Source organism: Apodemus sylvaticus, chromosome 2 (genome assembly GCF_947179515.1).
Source record: "Apodemus sylvaticus chromosome 2, mApoSyl1.1, whole genome shotgun sequence".
Classification (NCBI taxonomy): domain Eukaryota; kingdom Metazoa; phylum Chordata; class Mammalia; order Rodentia; family Muridae; genus Apodemus; species Apodemus sylvaticus.
The window spans coordinates 90,574,559-90,601,936 of NC_067473.1; the positions used below are offsets into that span (position 1 = coordinate 90,574,559).

At 38.2% G+C, this 27,378-nt stretch overlaps 1 protein-coding gene across 3 annotated transcripts in view; it reads left to right on the forward strand.

Moving 5' to 3' along the window:
- Nucleotides 1-27,378, forward strand: part of Grid2 (glutamate ionotropic receptor delta type subunit 2) — a 1,574,882-nt gene that overhangs the window by 879,407 nt on the left and 668,097 nt on the right. For all 3 annotated transcript variants that reach the window (XM_052173841.1, XM_052173840.1, XM_052173842.1), the window contains 2 exons: nucleotides 1,415-1,588; nucleotides 16,080-16,241. In XM_052173841.1, coding sequence (XP_052029801.1) covers nucleotides 1,415-1,588; nucleotides 16,080-16,241 — 336 coding nt within the window. The remainder of the gene's footprint in view (nucleotides 1-1,414; nucleotides 1,589-16,079; nucleotides 16,242-27,378) is intronic.

Here is a 27,378-nt window from a genome sequence, read left to right on the forward strand (position 1 = left end):
TCAGATGAATATCAAGTATTAAAATAGAATTGACTGGACACTGTTTAATTCTGCTTTGTGAGCAAGTAATGGAAAATTCAAAGTACTAGGCTTTTGCCAGACAAAGTTTACATGGCCAGTGAAATGACACCGACGACAGGAGCTGCTGAAAGCCATTGTTCACGGTGCATTAAGGATTAATCCCCAGAACTTCCTAATGCCACTGTGGATGCAGCTGATGGCAGGTGTTATTTTATTTTTAGAGAGACCTGTATTACATAAAGAACATAAAGAAGGGGTGAGTTTTATGGCTACATGCCACAAAGAATGATAATTTGTAATTAACACAGTAGAAAAAGGAAGAAAATTAACACTCTCTTGGAGGTCTGCTTCTCTTCATCATACAGGGTTTTTCCTTGGATAGAAACATAGGAATGCACATGTCAGTCCATAATGTCCCATCCCAAATCAGTTATTTTCATTGCATAAAAATCAATTCACACCAATAATCTGTTCGTCACAAAAAGCCTTATTGGCTTAAAAGGTTTCAAATGGGCACGATGTAGCACAAGCTGTTTTAGGAAAGACTGCTGGGAAAGTAAAACTTAGGCTTGTCACTTTTGTACTAATCCCAAGTAAAACAGACATATATCCACAAGACATTGTTATTTTTGTATTATTTCTATGTCTGTAACTGAGCATAAACTTTGAACCAAATTTCAGAATGGGTGAAGGGAGTAGAGAATGGATTTCTTAGAGTTTGGCAAGCATGCGCACACAGAGTCGGTATTATTTACATAGTGCATTTACAAACCATCATTGACATGGTGTGTGCTAATCCACCGAGCTCCTTACATTTATGTAATGACCACAGGAAAAGTTAACTCATTAGTAGTTATTGAGAACCAACTCCTCTCAATAAGAAATGTATATGGACATCAGCAAAAAAAAATTTAAGAGAGTGTCTCCTTTGCTTTCTTTTACTTAGTTCATTTAAAACCCTCAATTCTCATCGCTAAGGACAACAAGGATGCATCTTACTTCACATCTCCCTTCCTTGGCATACAAATTATATTGAAAACTATTAATGAATCATGAACTGCAATTGAATCTTATTTTGTGAACTTTTAATATTTTTCTCTTATAATTTTGGCATAACTGGCTCTTAAATTGCTTTTAATAAAGCATCTTAAAGCAACATGTTCCGTGTAGACGTTGAGCCATCAGGTTACATAATATAATATAAAGCAACAGAAAGCAAGTATGACTGAATTAACCATTTTGATGAATACACATAACTTTCATTGAAACTAGTTAAATGAAGCAGCTGTGTTAGTTAGATTCCCGTGCACCTCCAAATAATTGGTCAGCAATTCTTTTGGATTTCTGCCACTAGATTTAAGAACTGCTAATTCTCTCTCTTCTTATCCTTTAGGAAATAAATGATGTGGATGTTCAGGAACTTGTCAGAAGGTCCATTGGAAGGTTAACAATTATACGGCAGACATTTCCAGTCCCCCAGAATATAAGTCAGCGCTGTTTCCGTGGCAACCATCGAATTTCTTCAACACTGTGTGATCCGAAGGATCCCTTTGCACAGAATATGGAGGTGGGTCTTAAAGGGTGGGGTGTATCTTCCATGGTGCATCTTTGGGGACCTGGGATGAAATCTTTAAGAGATGCTAGAATAAGGTGGCATACATTATTGTTCTGGGGCACATCCCATCCCCTGACATCTAAGTGCCTTTGGCAGGGAGTACAAAGAGCCTTTGTCTTTGATCCCTTTGATCCTATTGTAGGAAAAATGCCTACTTTCTTAATAAAAATACAATAAGTGAATCTTCCTACCTTCTAAGCAAACAAGCAGATACCAGGTATGTCCTGGGGTGGAACTGCGATTGACACACCCAGGCTGCACTTCAAAGTATTAAGCGAACAAAATTGCTTGAATTCTGTGACATAAAAGGCAGAGATATTTATTCCCTTTTTAAAAGCATTTCTAGATTGAAGAACTTTAATTCTTTCTTTAAAAAAATAAAAAGAAATGAAAGCATATTTAAAATTCAAAATGTACTGTGGTGCTGTTTGCCCACACCCAACTCACACAAGGGACAATGGCACCCTTACCATTACAGGAAGAATTTGAAATTAAATACAAATATCTGAATAGGAGACTGGAGAGTACCAAGTTTACAAAGCTTACTCAGAAGCCTGTCTTTTAGACAGCTCTTAGATCCTATTTTTTCTTTTCTTTCTTTTCTTTTCTTTCTTTTCTTTTCTTTCTTTTCTTTTCTTTTCTTTTCAGAAAAATTCTATCAGCTCTTTTCCTCTTGCACTAGAGGTCTCAATCTGTCCCTTGGAAGCTGGTGTTAAGGAAAGCAGGCACCAGCAGCAGGGAGCCGAGCCGTGAGTTCTCCATCCCTGTAAAAGGCAGGAGAAAGAAAGAATCAATCTGTCACATTCACCTGTATGCATAATCAGAAAAGCAAAGCAAGCATGCATGGTACAGCAGTCTCTATGTGTGCTGCAGGGGTGCTGTGTCAACATGTGAGGATGTTTAAAGGGTTACTGCTAGGTATACGCAAAGAATCAGAAAAATATATTTCAGAAATGTCATCCTTTAAAAAAATTAGTATAGAAAATATTTGACTCCTTAGAATTGTTTTAATATTGTGGAAATACAACTCTAAGAAGACTTATTTGTTCCTCATAGAATCTTATAAGGTAAATGTATAAAACCAAGTTTTAGATAGCTAATTCCACAGCCTCCTTCACTCATGGGCTGCTTAGAAGACTGCCATTTACTCTAACATTTCCTCATATTTATTTGTATTAATCCCATGGTTCCAAGATTATTTGATGTTCAAATAGCTGCTCCTTAATAGGTTTTAAGGGAGATTAGCTTTCGCATGTTCCACGGAAGAGTCTCTGAAGGCTTACCAAGTGCTACTGTTGCTTTTCAATTTATGTTTATGATGGATTCTTTACATCATAACTGATTATGAGGATAACATGTAAATGACAGGAATCTAAATGAAGGAAAATATAAAGTACGTTTCACTTAGAAAATTGTGAAATGTTAAATCTGTTCACATCACAAGAAGTATCAAGAAATATAAACACACTTAGGAACACCAATAACTGACATTTGTGGAAAGCAGAGATCATCAAAGTATATTGGTTTAACAGTGTAACTGTTGATTTAGATAACCACATAAGAAGCTTTTTCTCTCTGTGTCCACCCTCATACTTCGGGGATGAAGAGGGGTTGTGTAGACCCACCACCCCGTCTTATAATTTCTTCCTTTTGTTTTCAAATCTACAAATGAAAGAGATCAAAACAATTAGGGTTATTTGTTTTTAGAAATTGTTTGTTTCATATTAGCTTACCTCTTATGTATGATAGGATTATACTAAATATTTACTATGTGAAAATGAGAACTGACAGAAACTTTTTCTATGGGAAGATTTACATAATTAAGAGAATGTGCTCAGAGCTCTTGAATTTTAAGTATTCCACTACAAACAGAGTACTCAGTACTCAACCCTTCCTAGGTTTAAAGCTTTACCTCATTCTAGTTAGAGAAAGCACCTAAATCAAATGGTCCTCTGCAATAAATTCTCACTGACTTCTCCCTGCCTGGTAGTTGAGGAGTAGAGAGCTTCTTAGGAAAAGGCGTCTGCCCAGTTCAGGTCTGTGAAGCAAAGCAGGTGAGTGGGACCTCGGATAGACTTTTTTTTTAAATTAGATATATTATTTATTTACATTTCAAATGATTTTCCCTTTCCTGGTTCCTCTTCCCCAAAGTCCTATAAGCCCTCTTCCCTCCCCCTGTTGCCCAATCAGGCCCCTTCTGCTTCCCTGTCCTGGTATTCCCCTACTCTGCTGCATTGAGCCTTTCCAAGACCAGGGGCCTGTCCTTCTTTCTTCTTGGACATCATTTGATATGTGAATTTTATCTTTCATATTCCAAGCTTCTGGGCTAATATCCAATTATCAGTGAGTGCATACCATATGTGTTCTTTTGTGATTGGGTTACCTCACTTAGGATGATATTTTCCAGTTCCACCCATTTGCGTAAGAATTTCATGAATTCATTGTTTTTAATAGCTGAGTAGTATTCCATAGTGTAAATATACCACATATTCTGTATCCATTCCTCCACTGAGGACATCTGGGTTCTTTCCACTTTCTGACTATTATAAATAGGGCTGCTATGAACATAGTGGAGCAAGTGTCCTTATTACATGTGGGAGAATCCTCTGGATATATGCCCAGGAGTGGTATAGCAGGGTCCTCCGGTAGTACCATGCCCAGTTTTCTGAGGAACAGCCAGAATGATTTCCAGAGTGGTGGTACCACTTTGCAATTCCACCAGCTGTGGAGGAATATTCCTCTTTGTCTACATCCTCACCAGCACCTGCTGTCTCCTGAGTTTTTAATCTTAGCCATTCTGACTTGTATAAGGTGAAATCTCAGGGTTGTTTTGATTTGCAAAATCTCAACTCAATTATTCATAGAGTTAGAAAGAACAATTCTCAAATTCATCTGGAATAACAAAAAACAGGGATAGCTGAAAACTATTCTCAACAGTAAGAGAACTTCTGGGGGAATCACTCTCCCAGACCTCAAGCAGTACTACAGAGCGATAGTGTTAAAAAATGCATGGTATTGGTACAGTGACAGGCAGGTAGATGAATGGATTAAAACTGAAAACCCAGAAATGAGCCCATACACCTCTGGTCACTTGATCTTTGTCAAAGGAGCTCAAACCATCCAGTGTAAAAAGGATAGCCTTTTCAACAAATGGTGCTGGTTCAACTAAAGGTCAGCATGCAGAAGAATGCACTTCGATCCATTCTTATCTCCTTGTACTAAGCTCAAGTCTAAGTGGATCAAGGACCTCCACATAAAACTAGACACACTCAAACTACTAGAAAAGAACCTGGAGAAGAGCCTTGAGCACATGGGCACAGGAGATATTTTCCTGAACAGAACACCAATAGCTTATGCTCTAAGATCAAGAATTGACAAATGGGACCTCATAAAATTTCAATGTTTTTGTAAGGCAAAGAACACTGTCCATAGGACAAAACAGCAACCAATAAACTGGGAAAAGATCTTTACTAACCCTAAATCTGACAGAGGAATAATATCCAAAATATTCAAAGAACTCATGGAGTTAGACCACAGATGGACTTTTATCTTAGCATTCTGGGGTGCCCAGTTAAAAGCAATGCCTATGAATGCAAATATGCAAATAGTGGTCAGATGTACCCCAAGGCTATAAATTTAATTCTAACATCAAGTGGACTTATGTGCTGTGAGAAGATGAGGAACCATGGACCTGACCATGGACTCCAAGCCATTGCCTTTTCAATGTATTAAGAAAGAGGAGGCAGGTTTGGAGATCCCTGAAAACAAATTTCATAAATTTTAAATTAGAAATCAAAAAGCAAATAACTACCAGGCGTGGTGGTGCATGCCTGTAATCCCAGCACTTGGGAGGCAGAGGCAGGTGGATTTCTGAGTTCGAGGCCAACCTTGTCTACAGAGTGAGCTCCAGGACAGCTAGGGCTACACAGAGAAACCCCGTCTCGAAAAACCAAAAATAAATAAATAAATAAATAAAAGCATTGGCTGAAGTTGTATCATCAGTAACAATGAACAGTATTGTTAGTTTGGGTACAATGGAGAGAAAAAAGAAGTCTCCACATTTTTTCCCAGAAAAACCTGTCTTCCATGTGTTAGGTTGTTGGTAAGGTTAAGACCATGAATGCAATTTAAAGGGACAAAGCTGGCCTTGTACAAGCAAAACTCATTATAGAATGTAAATGGGTGGGTTAGAAAACACTAAGGTTCGAAATTTGTTGTTGTTTTGTGGGTTTTTTTGACACAGGTTTTTCTATGTAGTCTTGGCTAGCCCAGAACTCACTCGGTAGACTCAGCTTGCCTTGTCTTCCAAGTCTGGGGATTAAAGGCTTGTGCTTCCATGCCCAGCTTCGCTTTGAAGATTTGAAGGGTATACATCCATGCTTAAACCAGGCTTGCTAAATAACTGTCCGGAGCAATCAGTGAACTAGCAGATATGATGACAATAAGACTAATATAAATTATAAAGTAAAAGGGAAAGCACGGGAAGCAGATTCAAAGTCCCAGAGATCGATGTACTATTACAATCTTCAAGACAAAAGAGAACAGTTTTTTTTAGATTAATATACTAAATAATAGTAGTTAGCAATACTACACATATTTATATAAGTTGTAAAATATGTTAGTAAGTTTTTAAGTCCTTAATATAAGAAAACATATCTGTTTTTTTTTTTAAAAAAATCAAAGTCAAAATAAACCTTTCAAATAGTATTTTATGTTTACTATATTGGAGGACTACCAGTGTTATGCATTACAAACCAAGCTTATATAATATTTAGCAATTTTCTTCAGAACTCCTTAGGAAAGATGTTGAAAAAGTCCAGCAAGGTACATACCACTCAGGCATTCTCAATCCAAAGAATAAAATGTCAATACATTTTGTCAATAGGAAAAAATTCAAATACTAAAATTGCTATTATATAGTTACTTTAAAGATTATAACATCAGAGATTTTATGTGTTTTAAAACTAAAACATTTCAAGTAATCTGTCAACCAAACTATTTTTTTCTGAATCACAATCCTTCCTGCTGGAGCAAACTACTAGCTAGTCTACTCACTTGAAGACACAATATCCTGACCCATCTCAGAGGACTCGCTATACTCAGAGCAGTTCACAAGAACCCCCTCACCCCCCCCCCCCGCCTCTGGAGTCCCAGAGCTGCTGCTGGAAGTTCAGTGGACTTGGGACCCACCAAAACCCCCACCAAAACTCCCACCCTATGAGTACCACTCCCCTCCCACCCATCTGCCCTTTCCACCAGATCCTTTCTGCTGGGGCAGACTCTTGGCTAGGAGGATCTGATGCATTCAGAGTAGTTTAGGACCTGCTGCACTCAGAGTAGCTGAGGACCCGCTGCACTCAGAACAGTTGAGGACCAGCAGCACCCAGAGAAGTTGAGGATCCACTGCACTCTGAGCAGTTGAGGATCAGCTGCAGAGCAGTTGAACAACAGCTTGACTGCTCCACTAAAGAGCCAACTCTGAAGGCCTCCCAGGAGATCTACTGTAGCCAGGGCAACAGATCAGCAGCTTCTCTGGCACTGTGAAGAGGCCCCAGTTGGAAAACCTCACAGGTAGTCCACTACATTCAAGGTTGCAGGCCTAGGCAGAGACCTGAAACAACCCTGGGACAAAAGAGGCATTCTCCAGACAGTCACCAGACCAACAAAAATCAGGGATATCCAGATGGTGAAAGGCAAGTAGAAGACCATAAACAACAGAAGCCAAAATACAGGGCCAACATCAGAATCCAGTTTTCCCACAACAGCAAACACTGAATACAGCTATATACCTGAAAATCTGGTACCTATCCTAAAATCTTGTCTCATGAAGAAAATAGAGTGCTTTAAGGAAGATGTAAATAACTCACTGAAAGAAATACAGGAAAACAAGTAAACAGATGAGGGAATTCAATAAAGTGATCCAAGACTTGAAAGTGGAAACAATAAAGGAGACACAAATGAAGGCAAAGCTGGAAATGGAAAACCTAGGGAAGAGGTCAGGAACAGATGCAAGTATCACCAACAGAATACAAGAGATAGAAGAGATAATTTCAGATGTAGAAGATATCATAGAAGAGATTGACACAACTGCCAAAGAAAATTCAAAACATAAAAATCTCCTTACCCAAAACATCCAGGAAATTCAGGACACAATGAAAAGACCAAATCTAAGAATAATCAGAATGGAGGAGAACGAAGATTCTCAGCTCAAAGGACCTGAAATAACAGGACACCTGAAATCTCTAGAAAAACAAGAAGAAAACTCACCCAAGAGGAGTAGAAGGCAAGAAATAATCAAAATCAGACCCGAAATTATCCAAATCGAAACAAAGAAAATAATACAAAGAATCAATAAAACCAGAAGCTGGTTCTCTGAGAGAATAAACAAGATATATAAACCCCTAGCCAAACTAACTAAAGGACTCAGAGGCACTATCCAAATTAAGAAAATGAGAAACCAAAAAGGAGACATAACAACAGAAACAGAGGAAATTTAAAAAAAATCATCAAATCCTACTATAAAAGCCTATACTCAATAAAACTGGAAAATCTAGAAGAAATGGATGATTTTCTAGACAGATGCCACATACCAAAGTTAAATCAAGAGAAGGTAAACTATCTAAACAGGCTTATATCACACAAGAAAATAGAAGTCATTAAAAACTTCCCAACCAAAAAAAGTCCAGGAGCAGATAGATTTAGTGCAGAATTCTACCAGACCTTCAAAGAAGGCCTAATACCAATTTTCCTCAAACTATTCCATAAAATAGAAAGAGGAAGAACACTACCTAACTCATTCTATGAAGTCACAATTACTCTGATACCTAAAGCACACAAGGACCCAACCAAAAAAAAAAAAAAAAAAGAGAACTTCGTACAGATCTTGCTTATGAATATCAGTGCAAAATACTCAATAAAATTCCTGCAAACCAAATCCAATAATACATCAAAACTATCATTCACCATGATCAAGTAGGCTTCATCCCAGGGATGCAAGGTTGTTTTAATATGAGAAAATCTATTAACATAATTCACTATATAGACAAACTCAAAGAAGATAAATCACACAATCATCTCCTTAGATGCAAAAAAAAAAAAGCATTTCACAAAATATGACAACCTTTCATGTTAAAAGTACTGGAGAGAGCAGAAATTCAAGGCTCATACCTAAATATAATAAAAGCAATTTACTGCAAAACAACAGCCAATATCAAATTAAATGGAGACATACTTGAGGCAATTCCACTGAAATTGTGGACAAGACAAAGATGCCCACTCTCCCCATATCTATTCAACATAGTACTCGAAGAACTAGCTAGAACAATAAGACCACAAAAAGAGATCATAGGGATACAAATAAGCAAAAAAGAAATAAAGGTATCACTATTTGCAGATGATATGATAGTATACATAAGTGACTCCAAAAATTCTACCAGAGAACTTCTCTAGCTGATAAACAACTTCAACAAAATAGCTGGATATAAAATTAACTCAAAAAAATCAGTAGCATTCCTTTATACAAACAGGCTGAGAAAGAAATTAGGGAAACAACTCCCTTCATGATAGCCACAAATAATATAAAATATCTTGCGGCAACTCTAACCAAGAAAGAGAAAGAGCTGTATGGCAGTAACTTTAGGTCTCTCAAGAAAGAAATCAAAGATCTTAGAAAATGGAGAGATCTCCCTTGTTCATGGATTGGTAGAATTAACATAGTAAAAAATGGCCATCCTACCAAAGGAAATCTATAAATTCAATGCAAACCCCATCAAAATCCCAACACAATTTTTCAAAGAATGGAAAGCAATTCTCAAATTCATCTGGAAAGGGAAAAAACCCAAAATAGCAAAAACAATTCTTAGCAATCAAAAGATGTCTGGGGAAATCACCATCCCTGACCTCAAGCTTTACTACAGAACAATAGTGATTAAAAAAAAAAAATACCTGCATTGTATTGGGTACAGAAACAGACACATCGATCAATGGAATAGAATTGAAGACCCAAAAATAAAACCACACACTATGGATACTTGATCTTTGACGAAGGAGCCAACAATATACAATGGAAAAAAGAAAGCATCTTCAATAAATAGTGCTGCCCTAACTGGCTGTCTGTATGTATAAAAATGAAAATAGTCCCATATTTGTCACCTAGCACAAAGCTCAAGTCCAAGTGGATCAAGTACCTCAACATAAAACCAGATACACTAAATCTAATGGAAGAGAAAGTGGGAAAGATCCTTAAACTCATTACCACAGGGGGAAACTTCCTAAATAAAATTCCAGTGGCTCAATGATCAAGAATTGATAAATGGAATCTCATGAAACTGGAACACTTCAGTAAGGCAAAGGACGTAGTCAATAAGGCAAATGAGTAACCTACAGAAGGGGAAAAAATCTTCACTAACCCCACATCTGATAGAAGGCTAATAACCAAAATTTGTAAAGAACTCAAGAAGATAATCACAAAAAGAATTCCAAAAATGGGTAATAGAATGAAACCAAGAATTCATAGCTGAGGAATCACAAATGGCTGAGAAGCACCTAAAAAAATGTTCAAAGTCCTGAGTGATCAGAGAAATGAAAATCAAAATAACCCCAAGATTCCACCTTACACCAATCAGAATATCTAAGATCAAAACCTCAGGTGACAACACATGTTGGAGAGGACATGGAAAAAGAGGAACACTCCTCCATTGCTGGTGGGATTGCAAACTGGTACAACCACTCTGGAAATCAATCTTGAGGTTCCTTTGAAAATTAGAAATAGATCTTACTGATGACCCAGTTATACCATGATTGGGAATAAACCCAAAAGATGTCCCACCATGTCACAGGGGTATGTGTTCCACTATATTCATAGTAGCCTTATTTGTGATAGCCAGAAACTGGAAACAACCTAGATGTCCCACGACAGAAGAATGGATACGGAAAATGTGGCTCATTCACACAATGGAATACTATGCAACTATTAAGTCAGAGGACATCCTGAGCTTTTCAGGCAAATGAATAGAACTAGGAAATATCATCTTTAGTGAGGTAACTCAGACACAAAAGACATGCATGGTATGTACTCACAAAGAAAGACAGAAAGAAAGAAAGAAAGAAAGAAAGAAAGAAAGAAAGAAAGAAAGAGAGAGAGAGAGAGAGAGAGAGAGAGAGAGAGAGAAGAAAGAAAGAAAGAAAGAAAGAAAGAAAGAAAGAAAGAAAGAAAGAAAGAAAGAAAGAAAGAAAGAAAGAAAGAAAGAATACCCAAGATATAGTCCACAGAACTCACACAGGTCAACAAACTGAAGTGCCCAAGTGAGGACATCTCAGTCCCACTTGGGAGGGAGATGACAGTAATCACAATTGAGGAGGGAGGGAGAAATCTGGAAGGAAAAGTAGATGAGGCTGAGGACAGGGGGAGAGTGGGGAGAAGGGAACTTGATCTGACATTGGGGGAGGGAAAAGGACTGAAGTCCTAAGGGCCAGGAGAAAGAATGGAAACAGGCAACCTCAGGAGATAGGAGGTTTTGGGGAACCTCCAGAATGCACCAGAGACCTGGGAGGTGAGAGACTCAAAGAACTAAAAGGAAGGGACCTTACAAGAAATGCCTGACAGTAGGGAGAGGGAATTTAAAGAACCCACTTCCAGCAGGGCTCCAAATAAGGGAGAGGGGGGCCATTCCACAATCGTAACTCTGACCCATAATTGTTCCTGTCTGAAAGAATTCCAGGGATGGAAATGGAGAGGAGCCTGAGGAATCAATGGTCCAGTGACAGGCTCAAAGTGGGATCCAGCCCAAGGGGAGGTCCAAGGCCTGACACTATTACTGAGACTAGCAAGAAAGAGTCAGATGCAGATCTCTGTACCTAACCTGTGGACAGAATCAGCTGACCCCTGCTGTTGAATTAGGAAAAGCTGAATGAAGCTGAGGACAACTCTTTAGGAGGACCAACAGTCTCATTTAATCTGGACCCCTGAGATATCTCAAACACTGAACCACCAAACAGGCAGCATACACCAACTGATATGAGGCCCCTAGCACACATACAATAGAGGACTGCCGGTCTGTGTTCATTCAGAGGTCATGCACCTAGCCCTCAAGAGACTGGAGGCCCCAGGAAGTTTAGAGGTCAGGTGGGGTGGGGAGTAGGGAGATGCACGTGGGGACAGGAGAAGGGGACGAGGTATTGGATGTGGAACAGTCAGAGGGTAGACAGGGCTTGGTGGGGTGGGGAATAAAATATGGAGTATATGAAAATAATTAATAAAACATATTTATAAGGTTAAAAATAAACACATAAAAAGGAAAAAACTGAATCACCTAGATATGCCAATCAAATCTTTAAAGATTTGATATACCTAGAATGTAATTTAAATTCATTCTGGGGCACTGAATACACCACCAGCTATTCTTTAAAGGTCATAACCTTCCACCATGCTCAGATAAATATCCTCTGCATGGTCATTCACAAATTTCTGTCCTCCAACCTAATTCTGCATGTGTCAATTTCCAATTGATCAAAATTGTAAAAGACATGAACCTATGAGGGGAAAGATTATGTAGCATTACATAATCAAGGTCAAAACTGTTAGTTTTGACTTGCAATAATCCTTAAGATTGAAATTCCACAGAAATCAAGTAGTTCCGCAATCAATTACATAAAATCTAGGTGGAAGAGCCTTGGTCTGACAGCTGCTCAAAATCGTTACTTTGAAGGCAAATTCAATATGATCACAGTGCAAGTCAAATCTGCTGTGAACCACTTTAATACACTCTTGGACTCTGTGTCAGAAGCACTTTGCCAAGATCAAGAGAGAGACCGTCTCCCACTCCTATCTCCTAGTCAGCTTACTTCTGCATTAATGTGTCAGTTTTAGTTACTAAACTTTTTACAGAAAGAAGAAATGGGAGACAGACAAAGGAAGAGGTCTAGCATGGCAGGCAGCCTAGAAACTGTACCTGGCGGTGATCAACAGAAGGACAGAGGGTATCACAGGGCAAGTGGCAGATGGTTCCTGGAGGTTTGCTGGTGTCAGAGAATGAGTGTGATGTCAGGAACGTGGATCAGTTATGGGAGAATGGATGCTGGAGTGCAAGATTGTAAGAGACGGAAGCATGTTCAGATTTTCAGACAGCTATTCCTGTGTAAGGGATGAAAGTGTGTATAAAACTTGAAACCAGATTTGCAGCTTTGTTCATACTGAAACAGATGGCTTGGCATCACTGTGTGGGAGGAGTCAAAGACCTCATGAAGGCAGTGACCATAAGGTCAATAGATGGTGTTGAAAAGGAGATGAGCAAACTTGAACTTCAAAGGAGAATGAGAACCTGCTTAAGGAAGAAGTAATAGAATAGGAGAACTCTAACAGCTCAGAAAAAGTCCGCCTAGCATTCTGACTGGGCTGTTAGCAATGGGGACAAATGCAGGGAAGAAGGCAGGTAGCAAAAACATCTCTCATGTGACAGGCTCAATGCATTTGCCTTTACAGTGAGCACAGGTGCTCAGAAAACACATTAGGTATGAAGAAAAAGACTCTCTGAACTATTTGGGTATGAAAAAACAAAGCCCAAACTCCTTATGTCTTAATTTCTGTTGTAATCATAATCACCTGACTTTCAACTTGACGTTCTTTTCTCCATTTGTCCCATTCTTTGACTTATTTTGGCAATTGTGTATTAAAAACTAAATATGTTCCAGACTGTTTGGTAAGTCAAGAGGAGATGTAAAAAAGAAGACAGAAACACAACAAAGTAAAAAAAATGAGGATATACATCATGCATCTTCATTCATTATATTTTAAAATCCTTAACAGTACAGTGATTTTCAATGGAGGGAATTGAGTGATCTTGTAGCCACAGAAAGGATGATTGTCAAGGGCTTTAGTGGAGGAGAAGTCATTGTCTTTGAGGAATGAAACAGCTACTTCTGATTCAATGGATACCTTCATCCAATGTATGGGAGAGTGGCCCTCTTTAAACACAACGGATCAAAGAAGCAAAATACATGAAATGGCATGGTCAATTGGGAACAGTGAGGGGCTTGTTGGTCAGGGTAGAAAGGGGATAAAAAAGAGTGAAGCATTACTGGGATTAGGTATGCTTTGCATTCCTCTATGAAACGCTCATGAAATAAATTGCCATTTCAAGAACTGTCTAGGTCATCAGGCAGAAGGAAGGAGTATCAGGGAAGGGGTCTCATACAGTGTAACCTGTGACAGAATGTGATCAAAGTTAGCTATTTGGACGGGAAAAAAAACAGACACATGGAGGGATTCTGTCAGGCTATCCCATGCAAAGCAAAGGGAGGTTCAAAATATGGATGAATGTGGAGGAAGCAGGTGTGAGGAATGATCCAGGACAGGTGGGAAGTAGGTGTGAGGAATGATCCTGGACAGGTGGGAAGCAGGTGTGAGGAGTGATCTAGGACAGGTGGGAAATAGGTGTGAGGAGTGATCCAAGAAAGGCTGGGAAGCAGGTGTGAGGAGTGATCCAGGGCAGGTGGGTAGCAGGTGTGAGGAGTGATACAGGACATGTGGGAAGCAGGTGTGAGGAGTGATCCAGGACTGGCTGTGAGACAGGTGTGAGGAGTGATCCAGGACAGGCTGGCAAGCAGGTGTGAGGAGTGATCCAGGACAGGTAGGAAGCAGGTGTGAGGAGTGATCTAGGACAGGTGGGAAGCAGGTGTGAAGAGTGATCCAGGACAGGTGGGAAGCAGGTGTGAGGAGTGATCCAGGACAGGTGGGAAGCAGGTGTGAGGAGTGATCCAGGACAGGTGGGAAGCAGGTGTGAGGAGTGATCTAGGACAGGTGGGAAATAGGTGTGAGGAGTGATCCAAGAAAGGCTGGGAAGCAGGTGTGAGGATTAGTTCTAGAAAGGCTAGGTAGGGCACATCATTCACGTCATTTTGAGAATTCTGTTGTGGGTTTTTAGGTATGACCCATTCATCTTCCATTTGTCTTTCACTTTTCTATTGGATCCTTGCACTCATCTTGATGTGAATTCATGGGCTACTTTTACCTTCAGATCTCACACTTCATTCATAGTAGATCTCTTTCAGTCTAACCTAGTTCCTCCAACAGTTACCTCTTTTGGGTAATAGTAACAACAGCTCACCCGTACAAAATTTTTTCCGTACAAAAATTACTTTAGTCTCACGGCATACATAAGTATCTTCAATAACCCTTCAAGGAAATTCCCATATCTACTAGTGTGCCTCTTCTATAAATTTGCACATAAAATGATTTCTATCAATCCTGGATGATTAAAGAGTCTCTGAAATGTGAAACAAAACCCACAAGGTATTTGTTGGGACATTCCGTCTAACTGCTATGCATAGCATCAAACTCTAATTATCCCCGTGGCTGGATCTCCGCAGCATTCTGTAATATGTGGAGAGGACATTGTGAATTTCCTTCTTGATTAATTACAATCACTGACAATCTGCATAGCCTCTCCTTGGTTTGCAGGAAAAACTGTGAAAATGTGACACTTGAAAACCTAAGAAAGCCAGAGTGCTTCAAGGTGAAAATGAGTTTCTATCAATACCTCTCTTGCTCAGCTTTATTTTATGTTACGTTTTCCTTCCGAGAGGCAATAAAGTGATGGTTGGTGACTTTTGCTGACCTCTTACCCCTGTCTGTGGTCATGGATCCTAGATAAATTCTAATCTCCTCTTAAAAACTAGGCAACATTGGTAAATAATTGATAGTGTGGATGGTCACCCTAGCAAGAGTTATTTAAGGATTGCAATAGATCTTGAGGAAACACTCAACGGTAATTCAGTTAGCTACCCGTATAGAAAGCATGGTTACTATAGACAAAAAGTTACCATAAGCCCATGTGCACAGGCTGATTGTCGCATCTGTCTTGTCAGTTGATAGTGGTGTTTGTGTATCCCCACAGTCTTTTGTATGCACCTAGTCATACTTCTGGTAACTCTCCTTCCTCATTACAGAGTTCTCTACAGACACACAAAAATGACAGCTTCCCACTTTGGATCCTATGACATTTGTATAATATCAAGTTTGAAACAACATTGATAGTTGAATCCATATGAAAAACCAAAATACAGAAACTTGACATACTGAGAAACTTTTACTACTCAGGGTCCCTTTCTATTTGAGTGTCTTAGGATGTCTGACTCTTCTGAGAGAAATAAGGGCCAGGGCATTCTAAGGACTAATACTAACAGTAGCCTTGCCTCTGTCAAAGCTACTCTTTTTAAATCTTCTTTTTCATACCCAAATAAGCCAGAAAAGCAATTGAGGTATACAATCAGATAGACTTTGTTCTCAGTGTTAAAACTAGCTAAGGAATGAAAATAAAAATGCCCTGCCTAGTAAGCAACTCAGTGAAGCCTGCACGGATGGCAAGAGGGAGCTGCCAAGCTGTCTTAACTCCATAAGGATGGCTCAAGTGGAGGGTCTGATGACTCCTGTCTAATGTTTTTTCAGATTTCTAACCTTTACATCTATGACACGGTGCTTCTGCTTGCAAACGCCTTCCATAAGAAGCTGGAGGACCGTAAGTGGCACAGCATGGCGAGCTTGTCCTGCATCAGGAAAAACTCCAAGCCCTGGCAAGGAGGGCGGTCCATGCTGGAGACCATCAAGAAGGTAACTATTCACGGGCAGCAGGGCCCTGCTCTGCATTGGTATGCAAAGCTGGGTGAGAAGGCAGATGGGTGTGTGGCTAGGTATCTTTTACAAGTTTGTTTCCTCTTTCACTGACAGTGCTGCAAACTCAGATCAGAAAATGGAGGAATGCAATATTTATAAAAGACAAAGATATATAGAAAAGGGAGGGCGTATTTATAAGATAAATTATGCAAGAAGAGAACTGGAGGGTGTGAAATTTAAATTGCTATGGTTGTGCCTTTAGGGTAAAGAAACAAGGTTTTATGGTGTGTGTTACAAGTCACAAAATGTTGTTCCTTTGTCTTTTGATTTATCGACCACACCATCCACTGAAAACATTCACAATAGGCTTCATGGTTTCTCATTTGAGTAATACAAGATAAGCCATTGAATGCCAGGACATTTATCTTCTATTATAAACACGATTTATAAACAGTTAACACGCTACTGTACTGTGAACAATTTTGGGTACCAACTGGGTACTTCGCTGGCAGTATGTGGCATGCCAGGGTGACCTGACTCTGCTGAGCTACCTGCTCCATCCCCAGAAGACTGTTTGTGTCATTTGTCTCTTCTCAGTGGTATAAGCACTCTGCAGTTGATTAGCCTCTTTGTCATGTCGTCCTTGCTGGCATCCTTCGTTTGTCTTGCACAGCTTCTTTGATTTAAAATGGAATGATTAATAAAACAAACAATTTTCTCTTGTACCCTTTACACAGGAGAGAGCAGTGAGGAGGTTTATGCTGTTTACCTTCCTCACCCTCTTTCTTCTCTCATATGCTTGCCTTTCTTTCGTGAAACAAAAGAAAAATGGCTAGTCACTTGAAATATGCACACATTTAGAAAAGGCAGTGAAATGTCTAGGAAAATTTTCACATTGTGTGTAAAATGGATGCCCGAAGAACAGGAAGTGAAGGGATGTGATTTTTCAATGGAACATAGACTGATGTTGATGTTGGTACTGTTTCTGTTTTATGAAGAATCACTTTGCTGAGAATTTAGGCTAACAACCAAAGTGTTTAAGAATGAGATATGTTGAACACACTGGCAGAGGAACCTTTTTTCAATGGAGAATGAATAAAACAAATTGAAATTAAGGTGTTGCCAAAATCTCCCAGCACTATCTCTGTAGAGAGCTGGCAGGTGTGAATCCAAGGGAGGTTGTTGAACATGAGTCTGATCTGCCAATTTATTAATGCGTGATTTGGAGAGGACACAGGAACCTGCATCTATCTGTTCTCCCAAAGCTTTCTCTCAAAAGAGAACAGTGGCCTAAGGGGTTACCTAGGAAATACTCACTCAGTGAAACTACAGTAGGAAGGAAAGAGACACCATAAGCATATAGATGTTTCACAAGTACCAGTTTGATATATAAAACGATCTGATGTTGTGCTTTAGAATTGAAGTAATTACTTAATATAATAATTATGAAATACTATCTTGAATGGTTATTGCATAATACCCTGAAGATATGCATCTCATATTCAAATGGAGTATATAAATCCCATGTCTGGAAAACTTATTCTGAATTATAATGACATGATGCCATATTACATTTTTACCTGACAGTTTAATCAGTAGTTCGCAACCTCCCTAATTCTGTGAGCCTTTAATACAGTTTTTCATGCTGGGGTGACCCCAACCATAAAATTATTTCACTGCTAGTTCATAAATGTAATTTTGTTACTTTTATGGATCGTAATGGCAATATCTGCAATGGAGGATATCTGATATGCCTTCCCTAAGCTGTCTTGATTCACATGTTGAGAATCATTGGTTTAAACTGACCTTAAGAGGATAGAGTTGTATTTGTTTTACCCTCCCAATAGAAGTGTTTTGGGTCATTCTATCAAATGTTGGGAATGATGAGACTGCACCCAACGAAGCACTGTGAGAGTATGTTGGAATCATAGGGCAACTCAAGAGAGAAGAGTGGTATTGGCAGGGCCACCAGAGGTGGCCAAAGCCCAGGGATTAGGTAAGCCTGTTAGAGGTTGAGAATAAGGGCTGAAGAACATTGTCACCCATGGGAGCTGCAGACATTCCCCCGTTAGCATTAAATGTTCAGGTGTAATGTTGACTTTCCTAGCAGCCTATTCATATGTGGAACCAAAGGGGAAGGAAAGGAAAAGCAAAACCTAAAGTGAGAAAGGCAGTATGCATACAACACAGATTTCTGAATTTTTATTGTGCTGTTAATATTCTAGTGACAACATTAGATTTATAGTCATGTAAAACACATCTATGTTAAAGGCATGATATATACACTTTACACAGATATAAAATATTGGTTCATTTTATTCAAGCCACAAAAAGTGCAGAAAAGAATAAGAATGAATTTCTGGCTCTTAATTAGTTGTATTACTAATACCAGGATGAAACAAAGGCTTTGGAATATGGTGCAGCTGACAACTGTAGTATAAGTTCCCAGTGCAATGGAAGGTTACTGTTCTCAGAGACTCAGATTTTAGCTCTAAAATGAGTTGTGGGAAGTGGTAATATAATACAACAAGTAAATCAGATGTTCAACAAATGGGAAGTAAAGTAAGAAATCCCTCTCTCCCACAAACTCGAAATGTATAGTACTAGCAACTATATTGTTGTATACACTATTTTTGTATAGATCTTTAAAAGAATTGTAATTTTAAATATTGAGCTTCTATCATCTATATTGTCCTCTTTTTATCATCCTAAAAGATTTACATTCTTCTGTTTTTCCACTGCATTTGGTCCTAAAGTATATTACTAATGTCCTACATATGTATCTGTGTTTAAGTGCATGAATATATGTGCTTTATGTATTCATATATGTATGTTGCATGAACATATATTATATGTGGGTCTATGACTATGTTGTCTGTACATATTGTATTGATGTATGTGTTGTAAGTATATGTGGTATTTGTATAAGTTTCATATATGTGTTATATATACATATATTGTTTATATATGTGTGAATGTTTCTATGTGTGTTGTATGTGTGTATATAAATATATGTGTGCTGTATATGTGTATTGCTGTATATGTGTACACACACATATTATTATGAATGGGATAAGGTAAGGAAGTTATTGATATTTATTTTCTTTTAGACCTATATGAAAACTTTAAAAACAGCTTCTCACACTTTTCTTGTGCTTTTCAAATACATGTAAATATCACTTGCAAATAAAATTAGTGTTGTCACTTTGTCTTTCTTAAAGTATCTTAAACGATTTCTAGGATAAAATGCATTTACTTCCACTTCTAAGTATGTAATTTATATGACATTCTCTTATATACAAAATATTTACAGGAATTAGATATATTAAGATTATTATTTGAAAAGTTTTAATCAACTATTGTTCCTCCCTTAAAGTATTTTCTCAACCAAACACCAGTTTCTGACTTTTAATTGTACTTCAAGTTAAACAAACATAGAGAAAACATGCAGAACTGTCTTTCTAGGCCTGGGTCACTTCACTCAGTAAATTTTTTTCTTTAAATTTCATCTATTCAACCGCAAATTTCTTTTTTTTTAACCTGAGTAATATTCCATTGTGTATATGTACCATATTTTCTTCCTTGATTCTTTTGTTGATGGATATCCAGGTTGGTTCTATCTCCTACCTTCTGTGAGTAGAGCAGCTATGAACATAAATGTGTGTCTCTGTTAGGGGATATAAGCCTAAGGGTAAAAGCCCAGGGGTAGTGCAGCTAGGTCATATGGCATAAAGTGAATATTCACAATAACATCTATGGCCATAATTAGGAGATCTTCTCATTTCATATCTCAAAACTCTCTTATGTTCTGTAAATACACACACACACACACACACACACACACACACACACACACACATGTTTAATTTAGCATTGACTTTTTACTGAATAGTTCAATTATTCTGTCATATATTCTGGATAATCTGTTTTTTATGATGAGCTTTTAATTTGGCTTATATTGAATGTTTCATTTCCAGATTCAAGTCAATTTAGGATTTTTTTAATAAATCTCTTTATTGAATTCTATCTTCATATATTGGATTAACCTCATCATTTAGTTCATTTTTGTGAGCTTGGTATGAAGCTGTATCTCCTTGAGTTGTTTCAACATAGTTGTACTTATTCCTTTAAATTCATTGTTTTTGGAAATTTTTGCAAATCATTCTCTTTGGGAGTCATTAGTGGGGAACTCGAACTATCCTGGAACAGCATACTATTTGGATTTTTTTCCTTTTTTTATTATTTTGTTTTTATGCTCCAACTTGAATATATACAGTAGGTTTGTTGGTAGAGATTTTTGCATTTTTTGTCTCTTATTTAATTATTTATTTGTACCTTCACCCGCTGGTCCACCTTCCAATTGTACAACATCCCATTCCTCCTTCCCACCCCACACCCCTCTCTCTACAAGGATGCCACCACCACCCACCACCCACCCAACCAGACCTCTAAACTCCCTAGGGCCTCCAGTCTCTTAAGGGTTAGACACAGCAGTCCTCTGCTGTATATGTGTTTGGGACCTTATATCAGCTGGTATATGCTGCCTGGTTGGTGGTCCAGTGTTTAAGAGATCTCAGGGGTCCAGTTTGGTTGAGACTTCCGGCACTCCTACAGGGTCACCCTCCTCCTCAGCTTCTTCCAGCTTTTCCCTAATTCAACCACATGGGCCACCATTCTGTCTATTGGTTGGGTGCAAATATCTGCATCTGACTCAGATGCTTGTTGGGTCTTATCTTTTTGAAAAATTCCATTTTTCAATGGAGGTTTTCACAATGTTTAAGATATTACTAACTCAGGACCATTGAGGTATTATTTTATGTCATGGAATTGATATGTAGGATCTGAAGCTCTATCCTTCGTCCTGTTATGAGTTTTAGACACTGTCTTCTGTTAGTTTAAGTCTTTTGCATGGGTCTGTAGCTTGGGCTGGAAGTTGTGTGACTCCTCCAGTCTATGGTCTTACTCTAAGGCAACTATGACACCCTCAATGGACTTTCAGCTCCCTACACAGCTGGTTGGTGACTCCCATAATGTGACTGTGTGTCTTTCATATACTGGGTCAGTTAAGTCCTCTTGCTTGTGTCTCTTTGCCAGGAGCTATAAAACCTTGGGTACTTGTGGTTCCTATTTTGGATCTGATTATACTACACTCTAGGTTTTGACCCTTCTATTGCTCTCTACTGTGAGGCAGAAAACTCTTCCAGTGCCTATAGGGCTTCTACCCTAGATTAGATATAGTATTGAGATTCTTAATATTGAAATGATTACAAAAAAGATACTTTATTCATTTCATCTATCACTTTTTCAGCAGAGGTTTATAAAACATATGGATAACATGTCTATATTATGGAATTCATACTGTAAACTCTTTCATAATATTACTCAAAAGCTTATAGCCTAGTACTAAATATTGACTGTACACAAGCTTGATCTCTAAGACCTGTGATAGTAATGGTACCCAGACACATTGGAAAGAGGATATTGTAAACTCATAGAGAAGAGGATGTTGTATTACAACGCACATTCAAACTTCATGGGAAGGACATATCATGCCTATAGCCAGACTTTTGGCTATTTTGTGACTGTTTTTCTTCTGTCCCATCAACCTCCTAACTCTAGATAGGAAAGAATAAAGGACAGAGAGGAAAGAGGACATAGTTATCATTAGAATAATTCCTGCTGATTAGGGGCATTGCATTCCTTGAGGCATGTCGGAATTTTTCTGTCATGCGTCATGATATTTAATTTCTTCTGGTTGTTTCTTCTTTGCGCATGGTTACTTAATGAGTCACAACCAACGACAAACAAGTAACAAGCAACAATCCACCAATAGCAACAACAAAGCCTCATGGGGACCTATCATTTATATACCCTATGAAGAGTTTCTAGAATTCACACTCTTGCAGAAACTATCTGCAGCTGTTAAAATCACAATTCTGCTAGAGCACTAGGCAAGTCATAATCAGCTGCTATAGACAATCTGTATCCCATACTTGGGATTCAAATGAAAATATATTCTTATAATACATCTACGTTTTTCAAAGAAACAAACATTCTCACTAAACATTTCTGCCAAGGCACACAGCAATGGTGCTGAATGTCTTTACAATTTTTGTTTTGCTGCTTTCCCCACTTTGTGAAAGAATTATATACCAAGTGGTTACTATCTGTTGCAGGAAAAACCAATGGCAAGTTCCTAAGCTACACTCAGCTACTCTCCACCCATGTTCTTGCTGCCTCTAGGCTAGCCTCTGTACAGTGGTCTTCCCATCTTTGGTTTGCCTGCCTCAGAGCCACCTGTACATTCTCAGCCATCCACCCCCTGTTGTTGGTGGTCCCAAATTCCAGTAACCCAGTAAATCAAAACTCTAGAAGCTTATAATTAATCAGTCAGATTTATATATCAATAAATTCTCAATTCACAAGATGCCCACACAGTAATTTCAGAGCCAACTGATACAAGCTGCCCACCTAGATCAGACAAGTTATATCCATTATTCTATCCCTATATGATATTATAGCTACCTGTGACTATGCAAAACTATGCAGAATCTGAATCATCCTGTTTGTCCCCTTTCTTCCGCCTCCCTCTGCACCTGTGTCACTCCCTGTCTCTGCAACTCTTAGTTCCACCTCCCTTTTCCCTGTCCAATTACAAACTTCTTGTTGCATTTCCATTTAAATTAATTAGACAGGGAAAATACTGGCTACAACTATCAAACTAAAATGCTATAATCCCTTTCTTTCCTTAATCTTGAGATATATGCAACTGATCTTAGATCACATTTGTTGGCTTCTCAGTTTTACTTCTTGTTTGACCCAGTCTCTCTTCTTCTAGCATCTTTCATATGGTTTTTCCACAGTACTTTAAGCAAATGTCCTCTGTACAATCAAATTTCCATAGCAGAGCTGGTTCTGTTGGGATGTGGCTTAAAATAGAAAACAATTATAAAGATATTGAGGGACCTTATGGAATCTCAAAAGAGGCCTAAAAAGTAACAGGTTTTGCTGTGAGAGCTGTGAGGAAGATGTTACAGATGGCAAGACACTTTTGCTGACACCTCTACCTGAATCTATCATATATACAATGACAAGAGTTCATTAATTTCCTGAATGCATAGAACACATGAACAGAATTAGCTGATCTGGAAAGAAAATGACAAAAAGGAACTTACTTAATGGATCAATGAAAGATGAAATATATATTTCAGATGAAATCAGACCTGAGTTTTAGAAAGAAATGATTACAGCTTTGTTTAAAAATAAAAGAGCAAATGAAAAATAGTATATTGAAAATTTGTGATTATAAATAAAAATCACTAGTCAGTTTATATGTACTCTATACAAGCTAGTCAAAATTCTCTGGCTCAAGAATTTTCACATTGGCTAAATGGTTTGATTTCTCCTTAAATCCTTATGGCAATTATTTTTAATTCTTATTTTAAAAATCTAGAAAAGGTTGGTGTAGCAGGGGTTTCTGTAACAGTATATAATCTCATATTGGTTGATAGTTAAAAGGTAAGTGTTAAAACATATTGATGTTTGACAAAGAGTTTTTTGAATGCTAAAAATATCAAAATGCATCCAGTTTCCAAAGGTAAAATATTTTCATTCACTAAGTATTGATTAAATGCTGCCATATATTGTACTTTTTAGATTACAGAATAAGGGAGGAAAATAGAAATATCAAAACTAATTACAAGTTTGATCAGTTTTGTATAAGGAGATATGCCAGATGCTCTGGAAATATGTTACTGACGATCATACTTAACATAGTGTTATTTAAGATGAGGAGGTCCAATCCAAGAAAAGAAGGCCAGAGAGACCTAGGAATGTGAAATAATGAATGTGTTACATGGTTTAAAATCCATAATGCAAGCTCCCAATGGGGAAACCATAATGCAAGCTTCCAAAGGAGAGAAGCAACCAACACTCCTATAAGCTATGATGATTGTGAACTAAGACCAGCATGGAATGATATCCCTAACAATTCAGTAGTAGCACAATCACCATAATGAACAAATCTTTAATTGGACGTAGCGCCTGCTCAACAAGAAAGAAATAATGCTTGGCATGGAAAACATGACCTAGCACTGGTGAAGTCATGGATCATGGAAGAGAACATACAACTGTCACTTAACTAAAATAGCATAATCTCTAAAGAGGTATCTTAAAAAGAAAACGATGGCTTATGGATTGAGCAAGATGAGATATAGGTTATTTTGTTTGCAACCTTTTAAAATATAAATCCTTAGGAAAAAAGAACATACTGGGTTTCTGTGGAAAAACAATAATATGTTACTGAGTATGATCCTGGAGGAGGAACTGATGCAGAGGCCATGGAGGAGTGCTGCTTACTGTCTTTACTCCTTATGGTTTGCTCAGACTGTTTTCTCATGGAAACCAGGACCATCAACCCATGGGTGGTCCCACCCACAATGCACTGGGCCCTCCCACAAATATCATTAATTGAGAACGTGCCTAATAGGCTTTCCTATAGCCCAAACTTATAGAGACATTAACTCAACTGAGTTTCCCTCCTCTCAGGACTGTAGCTATGTCAAGTTGAGCTTAGACTACCCCGCACAATCCCTAAAGGAGATGTAATGTTTTCTTTCTGCTACCAGTTTTTAAGTTCATAAATAATGCAAAATGTAGTCAATATGAGTAATCATATTCTTTTCTCCTTTTTCATTAATTTATTTATTTACTTATTCACTTTATATCCTGGTTGCAGCTGTTAATCCCTTCTTTCTTCACAAATCCTCCCCTCATTATACCCTCCCCTTCTCCTTAGAGAAAGGGAATCCCTCTTGTACCACCAAGCCATCATGTTCAAACAAGACTAAGTGCATTCTCTTCCACTGAAATGGGGCCAGGCAGTCCAGCTCAAGGAAGGGAATCCAATGGCAGGAACAGAGTCAGAGACATACTCCTCCCTGCTCAAACTGTTAGGGGACCCATATAAAGATCAAGCTGCTTGCTCATCTGCTACAAATTTAAAGAGCATCTAGGTCCAATGCTTGCATACTATTTGTTGGTGGTTCAGTTTCTCTTAGCCCTTGTTGACTCTATAGGTCTTCTTGTGTGTCCTTGAACAGAGATCCCAAAATCTCATCCCTTACTCTTCCATATAGTTCCCCTAAACCTGATGTTTAGCTGTGGGTTTCTCCATCTGTTTCCATTAGCTGCTGGATGGAGCTTCTCAGGAGACATTTATGCTGTGTTCCTGTTTACACGCATGCAGAGTATCATTAATAGTGTCAGGGATTGGCTTCTCCTATAATCTATGCTCCATCTTATCCTTGTACATCTTGTAGGTGGTACAAATTTTAGGTAAAAGATTTTGTGGGTGTGTTGATCTCCCCCTCTCTCCACTAGATGTTCCACCTGGCTACAGGAGGTGACCATGTCAGTGTCTATGACAATCCCAGGTACTAGGAATTTCAGCTACGGTCACCCCATAAACTCCTGGGAACCTCCCCCATTCTGGGTCTCAGGCTAATCACAGAGATGGTCCCTACCAGTTCTCTCCTCCATATCTCTTCCATCCCTCTTCTCCCTGTCCCTGATCCCCATCACTATTCTCCTCACACCTTGTCTCAAACAGTTCCCACCCTCCATACACCTCTAATGCCTATTTTGTTTCTTCTCAGTGAGATTCAAGCCTCCTCCTTTGGGCCGTCTTTATAATTTAGTTTCTTTGGGTCTGTGGATTGCAGCATGGTTATTCTGTACTTTGTAGTTAATGTCCACTTATAAGTGAGTACATACCATGCATGTCTTTCTGACACTGTGTTACCTCACTTAGGAAGATATTTTATAGCTCCATCCATTTTGCTGCAAATTTAATGATGTCTTTGTTTTTAATAGCTAAATAATGTTCTAGTATGTAGATGTACCACATTTTCTTTATCCGTTCTACTTTGTTTCTAGTTTCTGGAAATTACAAATAAAGCTGGTATGAACATAGTTGAGTAAATACTCTTCTTATATTGTGGGGCATCTTTTGGGTACATACCCAGGAGTGGTATAGATGGGTCTTAAGGTTGAACTCTTCCCAGTTTTTTGAGAAACTGTCAAATTGATTATCAAAGTGGTTGTAAAAGTTTGCACTCTTACCAGCAATGAAAGCACATTCTCTTTGATCCACATCCTCACTAGCAAGTGCTATCATTTGAGGTTTTGTTTTTTTATGTTAACCATTCTGATGGTTTTACGATGGATCTCAGAGTCTTCATGGCATCAGCAACATCTAGCCAACAACAGGAACAACCAGTTGTCTAAAGGACAGTGTAAGAACACAGTCCATAAGAGACAGGACAATATAACCTAATATCTCGCTACAGTAAGACCTGGATATGCTACCATAGCTAAAGTGCAAGAAGATGACCTTAAATCCAATGTTATAAAGATAATAGATGTCTTTAAAGAGGAAAATAATAAATCCCATAAAGAAATGCAGGAAAATACAATCAAATAGGTGAAGGAACTAAATAAAACTGTCCTAGAATTGATAATAGATATAGACTCAATAAAGAAAACACAGACTGGAGATAGAAAACCTAAGGAAGAGAAAAGGAACTATGGAAACAAGAACAGAATACAGGAGATGGAAGAGAGAATCTTAAACATAGAGGATATTATTGAAGAAATAGAAACATTGGTAAAAGAAAATGCTAAATCTAAATAGTTCATGATGCAAAATATCCAAAAATTCTGGGACAATATGAAAAGACCAAATAAAGAAAACTAGGCTCGAACCCCCCCCCCAAAAAAAAAGAGAAAGAAAAGAAAAGAAAACTAGGAATAGAAGAAGATTCCCATTTACAAGGTCCAGAAAATGTTTTTAAAAAAAATCATAGAACATTTTCCCAGCCAAAAAAACAAATATGCCTGTATACATATACAAAGATTACAGAACACCAAATAGATTGAACTAAAAAAGCAAATTCTCTCACCACATAATCAAAATACTCAATGTAAAGAACAAAGACAGAATATTAAAAGTTGCAAGGGAAAAAGGCCAGATAAAGACAGACTTATCCAAGTCACAACTGACTTCTTATCAGAGAATCTACAACCCAGAAGGGCCTATAACCCAGACTCCAGGAGACCACTAATGTCAGCCCAG